General features: G+C 33.2%; 3 protein-coding genes across 3 annotated transcripts; 1 reads left to right on the top strand and 2 right to left on the bottom strand.

The window, feature by feature from the left end:
- Positions 1 to 2309: 2309 nt before the first annotated feature.
- On the top strand, positions 2310 to 2985 carry LOC132544474 (uncharacterized). Its single transcript, XM_060208072.1, has 2 exons — positions 2310 to 2519; positions 2863 to 2985. Exons 1-2 carry the CDS (start codon positions 2310 to 2312, stop codon positions 2983 to 2985), a joined length of 333 nt encoding a protein of 110 aa, XP_060064055.1.
- Positions 2986 to 4584: 1599 nt separating this feature from the next.
- On the bottom strand, positions 4585 to 7196 carry LOC132544480 (uncharacterized). The gene is made up of 3 exons (XM_060208078.1): positions 6892 to 7196; positions 6261 to 6365; positions 4585 to 4794 (listed from the first exon to the last, which is right to left on the bottom strand). Exons 1-3 carry the CDS (start codon positions 7194 to 7196, stop codon positions 4623 to 4625), a joined length of 582 nt encoding a protein of 193 aa, XP_060064061.1. The 3' UTR covers positions 4585 to 4622.
- A 2249-nt stretch (positions 7197 to 9445) lies between these two features.
- On the bottom strand, positions 9446 to 16499 carry LOC132544487 (nicotinamide riboside kinase 1-like). The gene is made up of 6 exons (XM_060208091.1): positions 13983 to 16499; positions 13790 to 13847; positions 13378 to 13504; positions 12905 to 12976; positions 11099 to 11202; positions 9446 to 9685 (listed from the first exon to the last, which is right to left on the bottom strand). Exons 1-6 carry the CDS (start codon positions 14118 to 14120, stop codon positions 9600 to 9602), a joined length of 585 nt encoding a protein of 194 aa, XP_060064074.1. The 5' UTR covers positions 14121 to 16499; the 3' UTR covers positions 9446 to 9599.
- Positions 16500 to 16509: the final 10 nt, after the last annotated feature.

The following is a 16509-nucleotide window of genomic DNA, read 5'->3' on the forward strand; positions in this document are numbered from 1 at the left end:
ACTTAATTGACGTTGTTCTTTCATGACGATTTTTTATGTGATTAGCAACAAATTATTCATATCAATAGTGATGCATGTTAATGACATCAAATACTGTATTGGTATGTAATCTATATAAAAAATCTGCTATTTTGATTAGTGAGGGACCTTTAAACGTGTAAACAATACAGCATTAGCTCGTCTTAGTACACCTGGGTTTTCTTTTTATACTACCGTTACACTGCAGAATATCCATGTGCAGATATACATACACATGTATATTGATGTGCTTAAGTCAGCCACTAGAATGGACAGTTTATTTTTTAATTAATATGTAAAGCTTCACATTTTCAATGCTCCATGCTGCATCTCGCGTTTCCTTCCTAGCCTGTTTGTTTTACTTAAGATTTAATTTTTGTTCTCTGTACAAACCCATACACACTAAATGGGTAATCCAGCTTAATACCTTTGATCCTAATCGCTTTTAGTTATTAACCTTTACGACTCGGGCAACTGCCAAAGATTTCATGAATTGAGGTCTAGATTCAACAGTCGTTATCATCTAAGATTAAGGTCACTAAAGGTAACTAAATTAAAGGTGTAAAGGTAAAAATACCCAAAACGATAAAGATTAGGACAGTAGCACTAACAAACTTTTTAACTTAATAGCAATATGATATGTATCATGCCTATTTAAATCTTATCTTCGGTTATGAAGTAGTATTGGTATACATCGGAGAGCGTGTATCGTTGACGGTGATCGATCTATTGATCGGTAATACGTCAGTCTGATCCTACTTTGTCGCTAATCAAAACAAAACACGAAAATCGCATTACAGGTATTGGACGTATCCGAGGGACAGGATATAGATCTTTAGTCGTGGTCATCGTCAGCACTGTAATGAACATGTAATGATGTAGACAGAGAAACGCAAGTGCTGATTAGAGAATTCTCCTGAAGGATATATCAACATTCATTACACGCACAGTACAGGTAAGATATACGGTGTCCACTTAGATTATGTAATATATAACTAGACTATCAATCAAATGCATTTACAATATATATACGAATACCTGTATCATAATCATAGACTTTCAATGGGAGAAAATAATGTTGTAGTGAGAGTTCTAGAAGGTGGGATTCATAAGTTTCAGTAATTAAATAAATTAAAATACAATGATATTTATTTTGTTAATATATAATGTAGATATACGTCCATCCTCGGCCCCAGGTGAAAATTGCAACATCGTTTAAAGTACGATTTTCACCTGGGACGAGGGTGATATATGTCCAGCACAATGTTGTGAACTGTACATATGAAACATGGTGTTATCTGGCCGGAATGAATATGTTTGGACTATCAAACTACAGAAATATATTTTTATATTGGATATGATTGAATATAAACTACTCAGTTCCCTTAAAATGTATACTAGGCCTCAGCCTGTTGAATTTTTCAATCATCGATAGTTTCTCACATTTTTTTGCCTCATTATATAGCTGACAATATTTTCATGTGAATGAATTTGTGATATGGTTTTCATTGTATTAGATATTCGTTAAGAATAACGGTCGAGATTGTCTTCACAAATTATTCTACAATACTATTATGTTAGCGCTGGTGATTGTTATCTGCTTCAGGTCACCATACTATCTGTGCTGTATCCAAAGTCCCTATACACCTACAGAGTAATGGATACTCATTTTCTTGACTCTAGAATATCTACTATTTTTTTAATGTTTTAGAATATATATACTCTGTCTTTAACAATAACTATCAAAATTCAATTTTACGAGGCATCGTTTTTTAATTTCTCGTTTCTATTTCAAATACGTAAGGATCTTGTATTTTAAAACATAAAATTACAAATACAAAGATAAAATAAATGCCTGGATTGAAGGCACGTGCCTTAATCGCCTGACATACATAAGTAACAGACGACTAATTGAGGAATTCAGATATGCGTTTGGATACATGCTGATAACAATCACCAGCCTGCTTAAATAGGAAATAGCAGACAATTAATTACAAACGGATTAGTAACAATCAGCGCTATAGTATAACACCACATGTAATTCAAACCTAACCACGTACTGATCCCGGTAGGTTTACAGACTTGGCACGCGCCTTTTCAGTTCAAAATAGAACATCGAGACATTCATTACAAAGACAAAATGGGACTCGTTATAACAGCTCCATTAAATCCAGCCTCTTTTGTCTTGGCCAAAATATAAAACATCTTACCGTTGTTACAGATTTTATTTTCTGAATGAAATGATTATTACTGTTGCATTTATCTGCATTCTTTCAGAATAGGAAAGTAACATGTCAGTCATACGTTCTTCTGTGCGGACCCCTCGTCCAAAGATGCCATGGGGTACGATAATTAAGCCTGAATTTGAGATGGGACACCAAAAGATGACAGGTTACGAAATAGATCAGACGGTAGAGCGGTTGTACAAAGTTCAAGCTGTAAAAGAGAGGGTTTACGAGAGACCAGGTCCTAAACTTCCTCCTGAGGAAGCAGATGAAATTGTAAGTGACACTCCTGTCGTTGGTTTGCAATTTTGTTTTTTTTGTTTTTGTTTTTATGATGTAGAGTCTATCATGAATAAAGGGCCTCTTTAAAAATCTTTATATATATATATATAATTCATAATTTTGCATATAAGTCTTCACATAGTATGTTTTCCTTTGTAACCACTGCAGGTATTTGAAGGACTGAATAATGTGTTCTGAATGAGCTGATATTTTGTTTGGTATATTCTTTATGTTTTTAAATAAAATATTTGAAATTGATGTGTATTACAATAATAATGTAGTCTCTATAGTATGTATTGACGAGTATTATGGTTACCCACTGTCACACTTTTTTCAGTTTGCAAGGCTAAGCACCGTGCCAGCAGGGACCCATGTTCCGGATAGTGACCGTAGGGTGATGAAATCAATGAACTCTTCTATGGGCGTTGTCAGTTCTTATGCATGGAAGGGCTATAACTGATCACCGTCGGTGTACCATTAACTTATCATATCTTCCATGAAAATTAATCCTGACTGTGCCATTCCATCGAAATATCAGGTTTATTTGACTTCCTTAATCAAAGCATGTGCGTGTTCAATTTTCATACTTAGACATCGTGATTACAATGCATATTATAGACTGCCAGATTTTGTTCAAGATCAGACGTCAACGTTTTATGTATATAGTGCATATTAACTGACTGTATGAATGATTGCAACGACTGCCAAAAGGAACTGCATCTTTGCCTTGGTAATGAGTTGCTGCCAAAAATGTCCGAATCAGCATTCATTTCGGTATGTTTGTTTGTATCAAATTCCTGATTTTCTCCGATGGTTCAAATCTTGTTGGGCTGACCAAAGGTCTAAGTAAATATTATTTCCAAGATAAATTTTCTCAAAAATAAATCTTTTGAAGTATTTTGCCTCAGATCACATTTCACTGCTTCAGACAAAATAGTTGTCATGAGGAAACTAGACACTAGAAACCAAAGCTTTACATGAACAAAAGTACTACAACTAGATTTGCCTGGATTTTGGATCTTAATAAAAGCGTGTACTGATTTCTTTCAACATGACAGTTGTGTGAAACAAAAGGTCTTTGATACATGTACTTGTGCATACTATTTCGTGTGTTATAAATATATATATATTAATATGATAGCTGAATTACAATGCTGAATATGAACAGATATGATGGACATACAGATAAAATACAATGAAATATTTGATACCTTCGTATCTCTAATGAGGAATTATACATTTAGATATAATGAAAAGTAACTAGTTGTTAATTGAAAAATAGTTTGCCAAATATTTTGTCGTAATGGAAATTTCATATTATCATGCCTTGGCAAAATTGAATAACTGTACATGTAATTATGTACTTCTAGATATCTCGTTTAGCTCATGTAAAATATAACCTTTGCATAATTGAATATATTGTTATATATAAAACACATTTATTGCAAATTTTGTGGTTATGCGATATTTTATGTTCGGGTATGAAATGAAATTTTGATGAATATACCATATTCGTCAATAAATTGTGCGCAAACAATTAGCAAATTACATTCTTGAAATAAAAAATTAAACATTATTGATTATTACAAACCATATTTTAATCAATGTAAAAACAATGAATAGCATAATACGGGACACACATAAGTCTTGTTTGAATTTTTAGAATAAAAAAATGTTATAAATTATCATTTTGACCAAAAAAATATTCACCAACAGTTGTAATCTATGGAAACGTCTGAGCAAATTAGGCCAAACTTACGACAAGAAAATTAGAAAATTGTATATTTATAGAAAAAAACTAAATTGTGGATAATATTTTGGTATTGCCTTATACGGAACTAAAAAAACGTGGAAACAAATGCAAGTGAGAACTAGAGTGAACCAGACATTTTTATATATCCTTGCATACATTCATCACTAGACTTTATGAGGAAAAAAGGTAATAGAAAAAACTACTATATATACTGCATATGTATGTTCAATCAAGCACAAGGTATCCTACGACGTATTACCCTCGATAACAACACAAACAACTGGTTTCTTCTGGATATGTGATATCAACGCTTACTTGATCCTGTTCGAAAGACATAGCGACATTTACACGATCCATGCTCCCTTGGAACACTGACAGAAGCGAGATATCCGCAAGGGTAGAAAGCGGACGGCTGGAAGAGAGCCATTCTTTGGACGTTCACCGTCTTCCACCATGATTGGCGTGAAGAACGAATTCTCTTCGCCACAGATTATTACAGGCCCGCAGTTGCTGCATCTGTCAAAAAGCGTGATAATAAAGATAATTCATGCATACACTACTAGCTCCATAAAAAACATGGAAAGATGTTTTGGAAAGAATATTTCATACATATTAGTTGGTCACAAAACATATCTATCCCAAAAGCATTTCAATGGTTTATCTGTTTTAAGGATTTCTTAGAATGGCGTTGTTTAGACTTGCATACAAATATCAAAATAGGAGTTTTACAAATATATTAACCAAACTCCTACACTAACAGTACTTGATACATGAAATCATTTTGTCCTTTGCCAGTTCACATCAAACGTTTTTATTTCCGACATAATCGACCGAATTATCCATTGCCCACTATTTATAGCATTTACAAAATTTACAGTCAAGATCAGTTATATAGTTTGATATACTTGCCCTTATGCCTTTATGCAAAAACAAGTCTTCCTAAAAAAATTAATGGTTCGACATTGTAGTGAAAATCTAGAGATATTACAAAATTTGTAATTATTTATTTATTTTTGGACCTAGAAAAAGACACAGGGTTTTATCAGTTTTTTGCCTTACCTAAAGTTTTTTTGGAAGTACTTGGGAGCTTTCATTTGATTCTATAAGATTACCATTTTAGATTTCTAACTGGAGAAAAATGGCATATAAATTGTACACTTGTATGACGGTTAGCTTTGATTGAACGCCATTATAAATCACATATTTGATCTATAGAATCAACCGGACTGCCATTAAAATGTTTCAAATGTCGTGCATTGGTATAGTATACCAAATGGAGATAATACTTATTGCACTGTCAATGCAGAGACAATAGTTGGAGTGATGGACACGATTTAAGTTAACTTGAAATATTCCTCTTTACATGTAAGTTATACCTGTTTTATAATTGTGATTTTGGTGTTTTGCATTGGTTATTTCATAATATATAGGAATCAGTGAAATCGAACCATTTGTCGGTATCATTTACCCACTGAAATTATAGGTTTTATATGTGGCAATTATGAAATTGGCGATTGATTCCATCCTACGTTACAATAGTGACATTATAATAGTCATGCTTGGTTGTCATTCATGGTGCCTAACTACACACCCTTTCTTGTAAATCAATATGATGGCAATGTGCAAAATGAAAAAAAGAAAAGTTTGCCCGAAAACATTATTTGCAGCAACAAAAATGATTCTTTATGTATATATTTTAGGTTTGGAAGTGTTTGCGACGTGCAGTATACAGTTTCGATTTTATGAAGATTCGACCGCAAGTAGAAAATTGATATCAAATCAATTCCAAAGCAATATGTTAGACTGTCATGTGATTACATATTTTATTATTTACATTTGTAAATGTACTTATAAGCTGATATAAAGTTTTGTGAAAGTAAATGTGAGTAAATTAAATAGTGGTGAATTTTTTTTATAAGCAGAAAAAAGAAACACTTGTTTTAGAAGCATTTTTGCAAGTAAAACGTTGATTAACCACTTACGAACAGACGCCCTGGAAGATGATCTGGTAATTGTTCCTTGTCTGCACCACGTTGTAAACTGTGTTGTTGTAATCCACCTTCCACACGCGGTCTGCTACCCATTGTCTATGAAAAAGATAAAGAGAAGAAATTATGATGATGGTCTCATCGAGAATGAAACTTGATATGTTTGATACTCATTGATGTACCTGGTGGTCCTGTTGTTGTTTACCTTATTCTCATTTGGGACCATGATACTACTTACATAAACTTCCATTGTCCAATATTTGTATTGTGGGTGTCGATAAAGCAGAAGACGCTTACTCTTCCAAACCACGTGGCCTTATTCTCCTTGTCTTTATATATTATTTTCTTGTATTCTATTTGTCCCTGTCATTGAATTGGTGTTTGAATTATGATTCCGTGAACATGTCGGTGTTATCTTTTCCATCTTCCCAAACTAACTAACCATTAAAATGAAAAGCAATATCAGGGATGACCAAACATCGAAATTATTTAGTTATTATTAAGTTTTCATCTAGTGACAAATGATACTGCATTATACTGGTATGTGACACTGCACGGCGTTATCAAGCACTTTTAAGCACCCTGTCCACAGCTATTTTGTTAACAAAAACTATCATGTACTCACGTTTGACAACAGGAAGGACATGTTCGCCTTTTCGATCGTTCTGGACATTCTTGTTCTGCTTTCTCCTTCCTGTTCCTGGAAGGTTTCTCCTGTCTGTTTCCGGGATTGAAACGAAAGGTACGATCCTTGTCTTTAATTGTTGCCAGCATGAGGGAGCCCATGTCCTCTTTTAACCCCTTTATGTCATCTTTAGATAAGAAAAGTCCCTGATATCCCGTCAGATCATACTTATCACCACTGTAATGACCATGGTCTCCTGGGAATACGGCAAAGTAGACGGCAAGGACAAAGAATATTGTATACATAACGGCTTTCTTAATGAAATCTGTTGTCTATAGAAGCAAAAATATCTTTTTCTACAAGTTTGTTCTTTTTTTCATTTACGAAGTAAACAGCAGTGTGCCGTCTTAAGAAACGAATTGCATATGCCTGTTATGAAAACAAAGTACTAGTTTTATACCCGTCAAGATTAAAACAGGGGTTTTGTCAATCAAGATTTCAGTTCTGCATTTGCTAGAGTTCAAGTGAGGATTACATCCATCGTGTTAATATGTGTTTAACTCAAGGGCCATCCTCATGCTGTTATAGCAGAATCGATTTCTTAATCTTCTGCCGATGTTGACAAGTGAGGAAGACTTGAGCGACACCGTGTGGGAATCCTTTTCTGACGAAATAATCCACTTTACGATTGTGATCTCCTTTGTCAAAAATATCTCAATATATTGAACCAATACTAGCCAGACAAAGACTATTCAAGCAGGGAAACTAAGGATGTCATTATTTGGATCCTCTGAGACCTCAATTCGTCTTATTTTGATCGATTTAGTACTAAATAAACAGAAAGAACATATAAAACTAAGTAAACCCCATGACCCCACCTCTCACTGTTCATTTAATAATTTATATTATATTATATTATATCATATCATATTATAATATATTATATTATATAAGGTATGAGACAAGACTTGACGATTGTGAAAACTGAGAGGAGTTTTAGGTACTGATAGCCTACAATACAGGAGTCTTAGGTACTGATAGCCTACAATAGAGGTGTTTTAGGTACTGATAACCTACAATACAGGAGTCTTAGGTACTGATAAACTACAATACAGGAGTCTTAGGTACCGATAACCCAAAATACAGGAGTCTTAGGTACTGATAACCCACAATACAGGAGTCTTAGGTACCGATAACCTACAATACAGGCGTTTTAGGTCCTGATAACCTACAATACAGTAGTTTTAGGTACTGATAACTTACAATACAGTAGTCTTAGGTACTGATAACCTACAATACAGGAGTCTTAGGTACCGATAACCTACAATACAGGGGTTTTAAGTACTGATAACCTACAATACAGGAGTCTTAGGTACTGATAACCTACAATACAGTAGTTTTAAGTACTGATAACCTACAATACAGGAGTTTTAAGTACTGATAACCTACAATACAGTAGTCTTAGGTACTGATAACCTACAATACAGGAGTCTTAGGTACTGATAACCTACAATACAGGAGTTTTAAGTACTGATAACCTACAATACAGGAGTCTTAGGTACTGATAACCTACAATACAGGAGTTTTAAGTACTGATAACCTACAATACAGGAGTCTTAGGTACTGATAACCTACAATACAGGAGTTTTAAGTACTGATAACCTACAATACAGGAGTCTTAGGTACTGATAACCTACAATACAGGAGTCTTAGGTACTGATAACCTACAATGCAGGAGTTTTAAGTACTGATAACCTACAGTACAGGGGTTTTAGGTATATCTGTTTGATTTTAGTGGTTACATTGCTACAAAAACTTGACCTTCAGTTACCCTAGATTGATATAGAGGGCATTTCCAATGTCATGATGAAGCAAATGTTTTTCTTCATATCTTTTTAATGATCACCTGTAAATCTCTTTGTTCATAATTTACTTGTAGTTAATGTAATACTTTTATTTTATGAAAATGTGTAAAAAAAATATGATCAGCTTGAAAATAAAACTGACAATATGATATGTTTTAGTGACATTTTTTTAGGTAATGGACATCAATAATTGACATTCGCTCATGGGACTTCCACTAACATATGAAATGTCATTTAACAGATATGTATACAGTTTAATTGTGACCTGTAATCATGTCAGCAATACATTTCAGGTATCAATGGAAATCACATGAGTGAGTGATAATGACTTCTGGTTAGTTTGGGCTTTGAATGAGCTGATTCATCAGTATTGAAAAAAATTTGAAAACTTTAATTTAATGTCTTCTTTTACAGTCAGTTTTACAAAAGATCAGTCTCTAAGACACATTTTATATTGTTATTACTATTTCAAACTGATTATATCTTAACATATAACAGCATCTTACATTTTAATGACTAAATTACTGTATATCATGCCTTGTAGCCTCCTTACTGGTTGGGACTTGACAGAAGCCATCATGGTAAATTCCAAAATATTGGGCCTTGGAACATTGAGTCATAAGAAACGTTTCTTTGAATCAATATTTTCTTACATTTTTCCTTAAAAAAGAACAATAAAATTGTAATCATGAAGTACAAAATTATTCTTTATTCATCAATGTAACGAGACAGCTGCATTACATGTATGTGTATGTCACATCTGCATAAGCATCAGTTAGCATAATTGTAAATTGTGATTACATACAAGTATACATATTTTATCATTGTTTCCCCATTACCCTATCAATGATTTGATGGAATAATTGACAAAATATCTTTTAAAACAATTTGAAAAATGTCTTCTTGCTTGATTGTTCCATCCAGGAATGCTGAAACAAAAGTAATGGTTTGGTAGTCAACAAAGATCTTTAGATTAACACTGCAGAAATACTACAATATCTTTAGTGAAGGCTATGCATTTGAAATTAACCGAACGTCAATGAAGAAGCAGTGATATACTGTCTCCTATTTTAAAGGGAATGATATCTTCATTATCTAAACACCTAAATTGTTAATTAATTGTATTAACAATATGACAAGCAGGCATTGAATTCTCACTTTGGTTTTTATCATTAATAAATCAAATATCATATTGGACTTTTTAATGTCAGAAATTTGTATTAGGATTTTGAGGAAATGTTTACAAAGCACATCTTTTTTTACATCAGAAATCATCTTATCAAAATAAAATTCTTGAATTATCTCCCTTTATACAGTTGTATCCCAAAACAAAACTAAAGCTGCAAACAAAAGTACAAGAATGAAATAATTATAAGATGCCAAGAACGCCTGTAATAATAAATGTTCAAATCAGAAATGACATATTGTATGTGTGTACATCATATAATAAAAACTGATTCGTTATGATGATTTGCAGGTTTTTCCTGAAAGATGTTTGATATCTAGCTAATTCATTTCTAGGTCAATTATTTGAAGAAATTCTGTAGCATGCCATCCAAAGCACCTATTGATCAAATATCAGTACCCTGGGTCTTCTGAAACTTGAAAAGAAGATCCTCTATGTGTGTGACTTTAATACCACACATTCTACACCTGTGACCTTGAGAACGGATCAAGGTAATTTATGTCAGGAAACTAACATCTTATCATCGATATCTATTGACATATTCGAGAAACATATTCTTAGAGATTTTTTTCTTTTCTAAATATAACTGATCCTTGTGATCTTGAAAACATGCCATAGTCATTCATATTTGAAACAATCTGTAGAACTCCAACCCAGATATGCCCTTGAAAAATATTGGTATTCACCTGCTATAGTTTTCTGTAAGAAGTTAAAAAATTGGAGGATTGACACAAAGATGCATAACAAATCCTTTGCTATACCTTTCGACTGGAGTCTGTCTTGAAATTTTTACCTGGTACTTAAAAATGAAATTGAGGTTTTTAATTGTTGTAATTTTTGTTCTTTCCATGGTCACCTCTCTGCAGCCACATCAAATCAGAATTTTCTTGTAGCATGTAATACAGGCTTGTCTTTCTGTACTCATCACTATTCTGAGGAGTGCTTTTCCAGACCTTAAGTTGCAAACTAGGGGGAGATAATTCTAAACTAGGTAAAAGAATTGCAATCTATAGATGGTTCACATGCTAAATGAAAGCTACTAAAGAGGGAATGATGGGTTGGGTCTCTTTTATGTAATCAACCATATGAGAGCAATTTTCACACACATTTCCATCATTAGTAAAGAGCATATACTTTGTTTAGGTTAAATACTTACTGATACCAGTCATGTCCTTTATTTCCTCAAAGTTATTCAAGTAGGCTGGCCATACAATCTTATCAAAATAGCCAGGAACATCTGGGGGATCATAATCTCTTTCACTACAGACAAAGACAACACACCAATCATTAAATATACATATATAACTTTTTTAGGTAACAAGGGGCATTTGTATTAGAGTCAGAAGTCAAATTCAATATAATACAACAAAGCCTATCATTTGGAACACATAATGAAACATCTACACAAAGTTTCATCATTGTCTGAAATAGTTTTGATTGTTAATCAAAAAGAAAGAAAGAAAAAAATAAGATAAAGGCACCAGAAATCTCAGAATTCAAAAATTAAAGAATTATAATAGAGTCGTTTTGAAAGACCAAGCCAGTTACATGTCAGTGTACTGATACAGAACTTAAAGACTCTTTGGTAAGCACTCATATTTAAATACATACCATTTGTATGCTAATCTTATCATATTTTTTGCAAAATTCTTCACAGTATTTAAACTTTGAAGTACTTCAGTTAACTAAGGATTAAGGAAACTTGACTCTTTGTAATACACAAGTAATGTTTACTGTATTGTGGTGATGTAACTTCTTATTTGTTTACTGGACATTTTGCAATAGGGTGTAAATTTCATGCTGAATGAAAGAGAACTCTTCTGTATATATCGAGTATGAAAAGTACATGTACATCACAATGTCAACGACAGTGAGAAGAGACGAGAGGGAATGCTTAATGCCTTTTGAAAGTGATTGTAACGAAAGCAGTAGCTGTCATGACCATTTGTATTCCAAGCGAACATTAGCTGATGTTCAAGATAACACATGCTCAGACTCCAGTAGGGACTGTAGTGATGAGAGTGAGATGGGATTGCTCAACCTACCTCTACTCGATTCTGGGACTGGAAAGACAGATATCCATTTGTGGAATTGTCTGTGTTGGCAGAGGCAAAATATGATTTAAAATATGAATTGGAGAAAGAAAAAAAAATGAAGTTATTACAGTTTATATTAAGAGAAAGGACAACATCAGTTATTCCTTAGTCTGTTGTTGGTTGTAAGTTTGAAACCAAGTGGGTGGTATTGACATTGCTGTTGAATACAATGACTTCATTAATAAATATATATGTACATATATCATTATATTTTTATAAAAGTGTCGAAAAGTGTATTTATTAGGGTTGTATATAAACATAGTTTATGTGTTATGTAATGATACTACCCACTCAAAAAGGTTTCTGATAATTGTAAGGGAGACAACCTACCCCAGAAACCTCAGGAACAATGTAGGGTGTGCTATGTGAGCATTTTAAGTGTAAATATTGATATCTGTACACTAAATACAAACATAACTCACTTTGTAAATATTGTTTTGCATCTTTTTTTCACTTATGAAATACTTGTAAAGTAGATATAGATTTCTTTTTTCAGTTTACTGTTTCTTTATGATGTTCAAGAACCCCATAAGAAACAGAAATGAAGAAAAAATTGAATTTGGAGAAATACCAGTTTTTTTAGCATTTTTAACAGCTCATTGGAATGCTTAAATTTTCAGAAAATCACTCACATGATAACCTAATCGCTATGTAAAAGTTTCAAGAAAATCTAGTGGTTAATTTTGAAAGAGTTAAGCCTCCTTAACAACAGTTTCATTCATCAAAATGAAAATGAATTGAAATGTTTGAAAAATGTTCATCATATATGAATTCAAAATGGTTTTTTCTTAGTTCATAGTTGAAGATACTAAAAGCACATCTATGCCATGGTACACGGAACGATTTTTATTTAAGATTTACTGCACCTTCTTCTGCTCCTGCACACACTTTTGTTAACATCCAGGAAATATCTTTTGCTGAACACTGCATTAAGTGGCCTGAAATCAATAACTAAGAGATTATATAGTAGACACATGCATTGATACTGTACAGTATGATTAGTGATCTATAGGATAAATGACAATAGCTACTGAGGATCTGTAGTCAATCTTTCATAGAGATCCCACTTGTACAAGTAAGTAACATTATAAACATAAGGACATTCATTTGACCCTTGACATAGGGTAAATTTTAGAAGTCCAATCACAAATATGATGGAAGGAAACATACATGAACTCAATATTTTGCTTCACACTGATAATCTTTCTTGGGCGCCAAAAGCATACCTTTGACTGTTTACTTATTCCCTGAGATGTCATTCACCTAACACTTCATTCTAAATATATTTGGCTTTCCCTCCAAATGTAACATTTAAAACTGTAATAATCATTATGTTTACCTGTAGTTGTACAAAAGAAAACCATCCACTAGGAGGATAGAACTGCTGTGATCACTTTGAGAACTTATTTTCTTCATCCATTGCTGAATATCACTCACAAGTTTGTCCATCTCAATAGCTTTCATTTCTGAAAAAGACATACCTGATTACCAGTACCTGGATGCAATTGCACAATATCATTTCTGCAGACAAAGTAAACAATGTCAATGATCCCTACTATCATATTACCTTTATTGGATCAGTGTTAGTTTGATCTTTTCTCTTTTCCCCCTCTTCTTTGTTCTTACAATGTAAGTATGTTTGTTTTATTGACAAATAAATAAATCATGTGATAGGGGATACAATTAGGGGAGATAACTCTTTCATGATTTTGAAATAAATTCACAAATCAGTATATAGTTTATACACATACCATCCCAATGTTCATGATTCAGTTCTGGAATCCAAGTCAGTCGTTTATCCCCTGGCTCCTTAAAAGAAAATTTGACACTTTTTTCAATATGTGTTTACAAGTAAGACACACATTTTTCTCAGCTTTAATAATAGAATATGTATTATCATGAAAAACAAAACATAGCAATAGTATTTTTAAAAATTTAACAAACCAGAAAATAATCATCTTGGTGGATAGCAGAGCAACTGGGCAAAGCAGAGACAAGCTGTTTAACCAAAGTGGATTTACCACTGTTAGTGGCTCTGCAAAGAAAAAGGGAACATGCAAAAATCAGTCTGAATGTATTCATTAATGCATACTCTGTGAAGGAAGTTATAAAAAAGTACAATTACTTAAAAAACAAGAGGCCCAAGGGGCCTTAACGGTCACCTGAGGAATATATGTCAATAATCTGGGGATTTTAAAATGTTGCAAAAATGTAACAACACTTGTGTAGGACCAAGTGTAAAACATCTGTACCAGATTTGAACATGACCCACCCAATGGTACTTGAGAGGAAGTCTATAATGTCTTAGCCAAACAGAGGCCAAGGTGGCCATCTTGGATTTTGAATCGCCCCAAAAAATTAAAACACTTGCCAGGACCTTCTGTAGAGCATTTGTATCAAGTTTCCCCTTTTCCCCCCTCCTGGGGCCCCTATTGGGGCCATACACTTTTTCTTCGCAAACTTGAAGCGGCTTCCCATGGAGATGCTTTGTGCCAAGTTTGGTCAAAATCCATCCACTGGTTCTTGAGAAGTAGTCATTCAATGAAGGTTTTTACATATGGCCCCTTTTACACCGCTTATGGGCCCCAAAGAAGACATAATCACTTTTTTCAACATGATTTCATATGTCCTTCACTAAGGGATGCTGTCTACCAAATTTGGTTGAAATTGGTCAAAGTTGAATTTCTGACCTTTTTGAGCGCCCCCTAGTGGGGTCGTTTTTGACCCGATTCTTTTTTCATTCGCAAACTTTATAGACCTTGCTATAAGGACCCTAAATATTAAATATGAATTTAATCTGACTGTTTGTTCATGAGAAGAAGATTTTTTAAAGATTTACCTAATTTTACCCCCTCCTGGGGCCCCTATTGGGTCCATGCCTTTTTTCTTCGCAAACTTGAAGTGGCTTCCCATGGGGATGCTTTGTGCCAAGTTTGTGGTTCTTGAAAAGAAGTCGAATATGTGAAAAGTTAACGACGCACGACGACAGACAAATCATGATGGCAATAGGTCACCATGAGCCTTCGGCTCAGGCAACCTAAAAAGAGGAAAAAATGCTGCATGAACATGTAGGAAGTTATACTGGAAGAAAAAAAGAAAGTCTTGATCTTTTATTTTGGCATGTCAGTCATAGATTAGAATACACATTAAAACTAAACATTTTTCCTTGAGTCTTATGACAAGAAATATATGTTTAAACACAGGGTAAATCTTGAACTTAAAAGTAAATAAATATGGTAAAGCAGGAATTTTTGTCATTTTTTTTCTTATTTTGCATACTATTAATGCAGGGGTTTCGAAAAATTACTGAATGCTTATCATTTTTTATTTAATGTTTGCATATATGCTTGAAAAGGATCCAACAAGCAGGTAAATGATTTATTCAGCAGTAAGAGATTCAGCTGTGACTGTTTATCTGAAAGATCTACAACTTTCAGGTATATTAGGATTAAAGGACAAAAACACTGGATGCAGGAGAGGAAGTAAATGTCTTTCTACTTAATTTAGATGTTTGATAAAGAACTGAATGTTTCCTCATTCATAAACTTAGCAGATACAGAATTAGAAAAGTTACAATAAAATGGATAGAAAACGCCCTTAGTACAAACATCTAAAGATATTGATAAATTACATGAAGCATTGAAAGTGGGGACTCCCAAGGAAGTGTATACAAGGCTCTATCTTACTTATTTACATCACCATATATGCCAGAAAATACATTACCATGTCCCCTCTTCATCTGAAGATCCACATTATATATACAGAAAAAACAATTGTTAACACTTATTTTAAGGATTAGTGACAAAATCATGTCATATTTGGAATATGCAGCATGTGCATGGAACCTAATACAAACAAACAGACATTCAAATAATTGAAAATGTCCCACGGTGAGCAAGAAAGCTAATCCAAATGCTCATAGGTCTTCCATACAGCAATCTACTTCAGAAATTGAAACTTCCAACTCTGAAATACTTCAGGATGAAAGGAGATTTAATCACAGGCTTCAAAATAATCAATTTATGATGAAAAGTTGCAGACTTAAAATCTATAAACATTTGATGCAAACAAAAGGACATGTGGTGTCAACATTAAATGCAGCTATATAATTGTTGATGACTGACCCAGCCATGATCCACTACAGTTGATATATGGAGTCATCTTCTCAGATAAATTGTAAATAAAAAAATACTGTCGTGGAATTTAAATGCTTTTATATATTCACTGAATGAGCAATATCAAGATATAATCTATGAGTACTGGAACTATATACACCATTTTTATTTTTGAGTTATATGCTTTATATTACATCATTGAATGTTGATTTTTGATATTGATAGAAGGGTTTTCAGTCTGGATACATACATTTGCTATTAAAAAAGAAGAAAGTTAATTTGTTTAAGCAATTCTAAGAAGTAAGAGTTCATGTATATATATATGCAAAATTGTTAATAACTTTCAAATGCAACTT

Source organism: Ylistrum balloti, unplaced genomic scaffold, assembly GCF_031769215.1.
Source record: "Ylistrum balloti isolate Yb309-2 unplaced genomic scaffold, AGI_CSIRO_Ybal_v1 Utg369800, whole genome shotgun sequence".
Classification (NCBI taxonomy): Eukaryota; Metazoa; Mollusca; class Bivalvia; order Pectinida; family Pectinidae; genus Ylistrum; species Ylistrum balloti.

Coding starts and splice junctions, on each gene's coding strand:
- LOC132544474 (XM_060208072.1), top strand. CDS start 2,310: ATGTCAGTCATACGTTCTTCTGTGCGGACCCCTCGTCCAAAGATGCCA. Junction 2,520..2,862: donor CTGAGGAAGCAGATGAAATT/GTAAGTGACACT, acceptor CACTTTTTTCAG/TTTGCAAGGCTAAGCACCGT.
- LOC132544480 (XM_060208078.1), bottom strand. CDS start 7,196: ATGTATACAATATTCTTTGTCCTTGCCGTCTACTTTGCCGTATTCCCA. Junction 6,366..6,891: donor TGTCCTTCCTGTTGTCAAAC/GTGAGTACATGA, acceptor TCTTTTTCATAG/ACAATGGGTAGCAGACCGCG. Junction 4,795..6,260: donor ATCTTCCAGGGCGTCTGTTC/GTAAGTGGTTAA, acceptor GCTTTTTGACAG/ATGCAGCAACTGCGGGCCTG.
- LOC132544487 (XM_060208091.1), bottom strand. CDS start 14,120: ATGAATACATTCAGACTGATTTTTGCATGTTCCCTTTTTCTTTGCAGA. Junction 12,977..13,377: donor TTTCTTTTGTACAACTACAG/GTAAACATAATG, acceptor TATTGATTTCAG/GCCACTTAATGCAGTGTTCA. Junction 9,686..11,098: donor AAAGGACATGACTGGTATCA/GTAAGTATTTAA, acceptor CTTTTGTTTCAG/CATTCCTGGATGGAACAATC.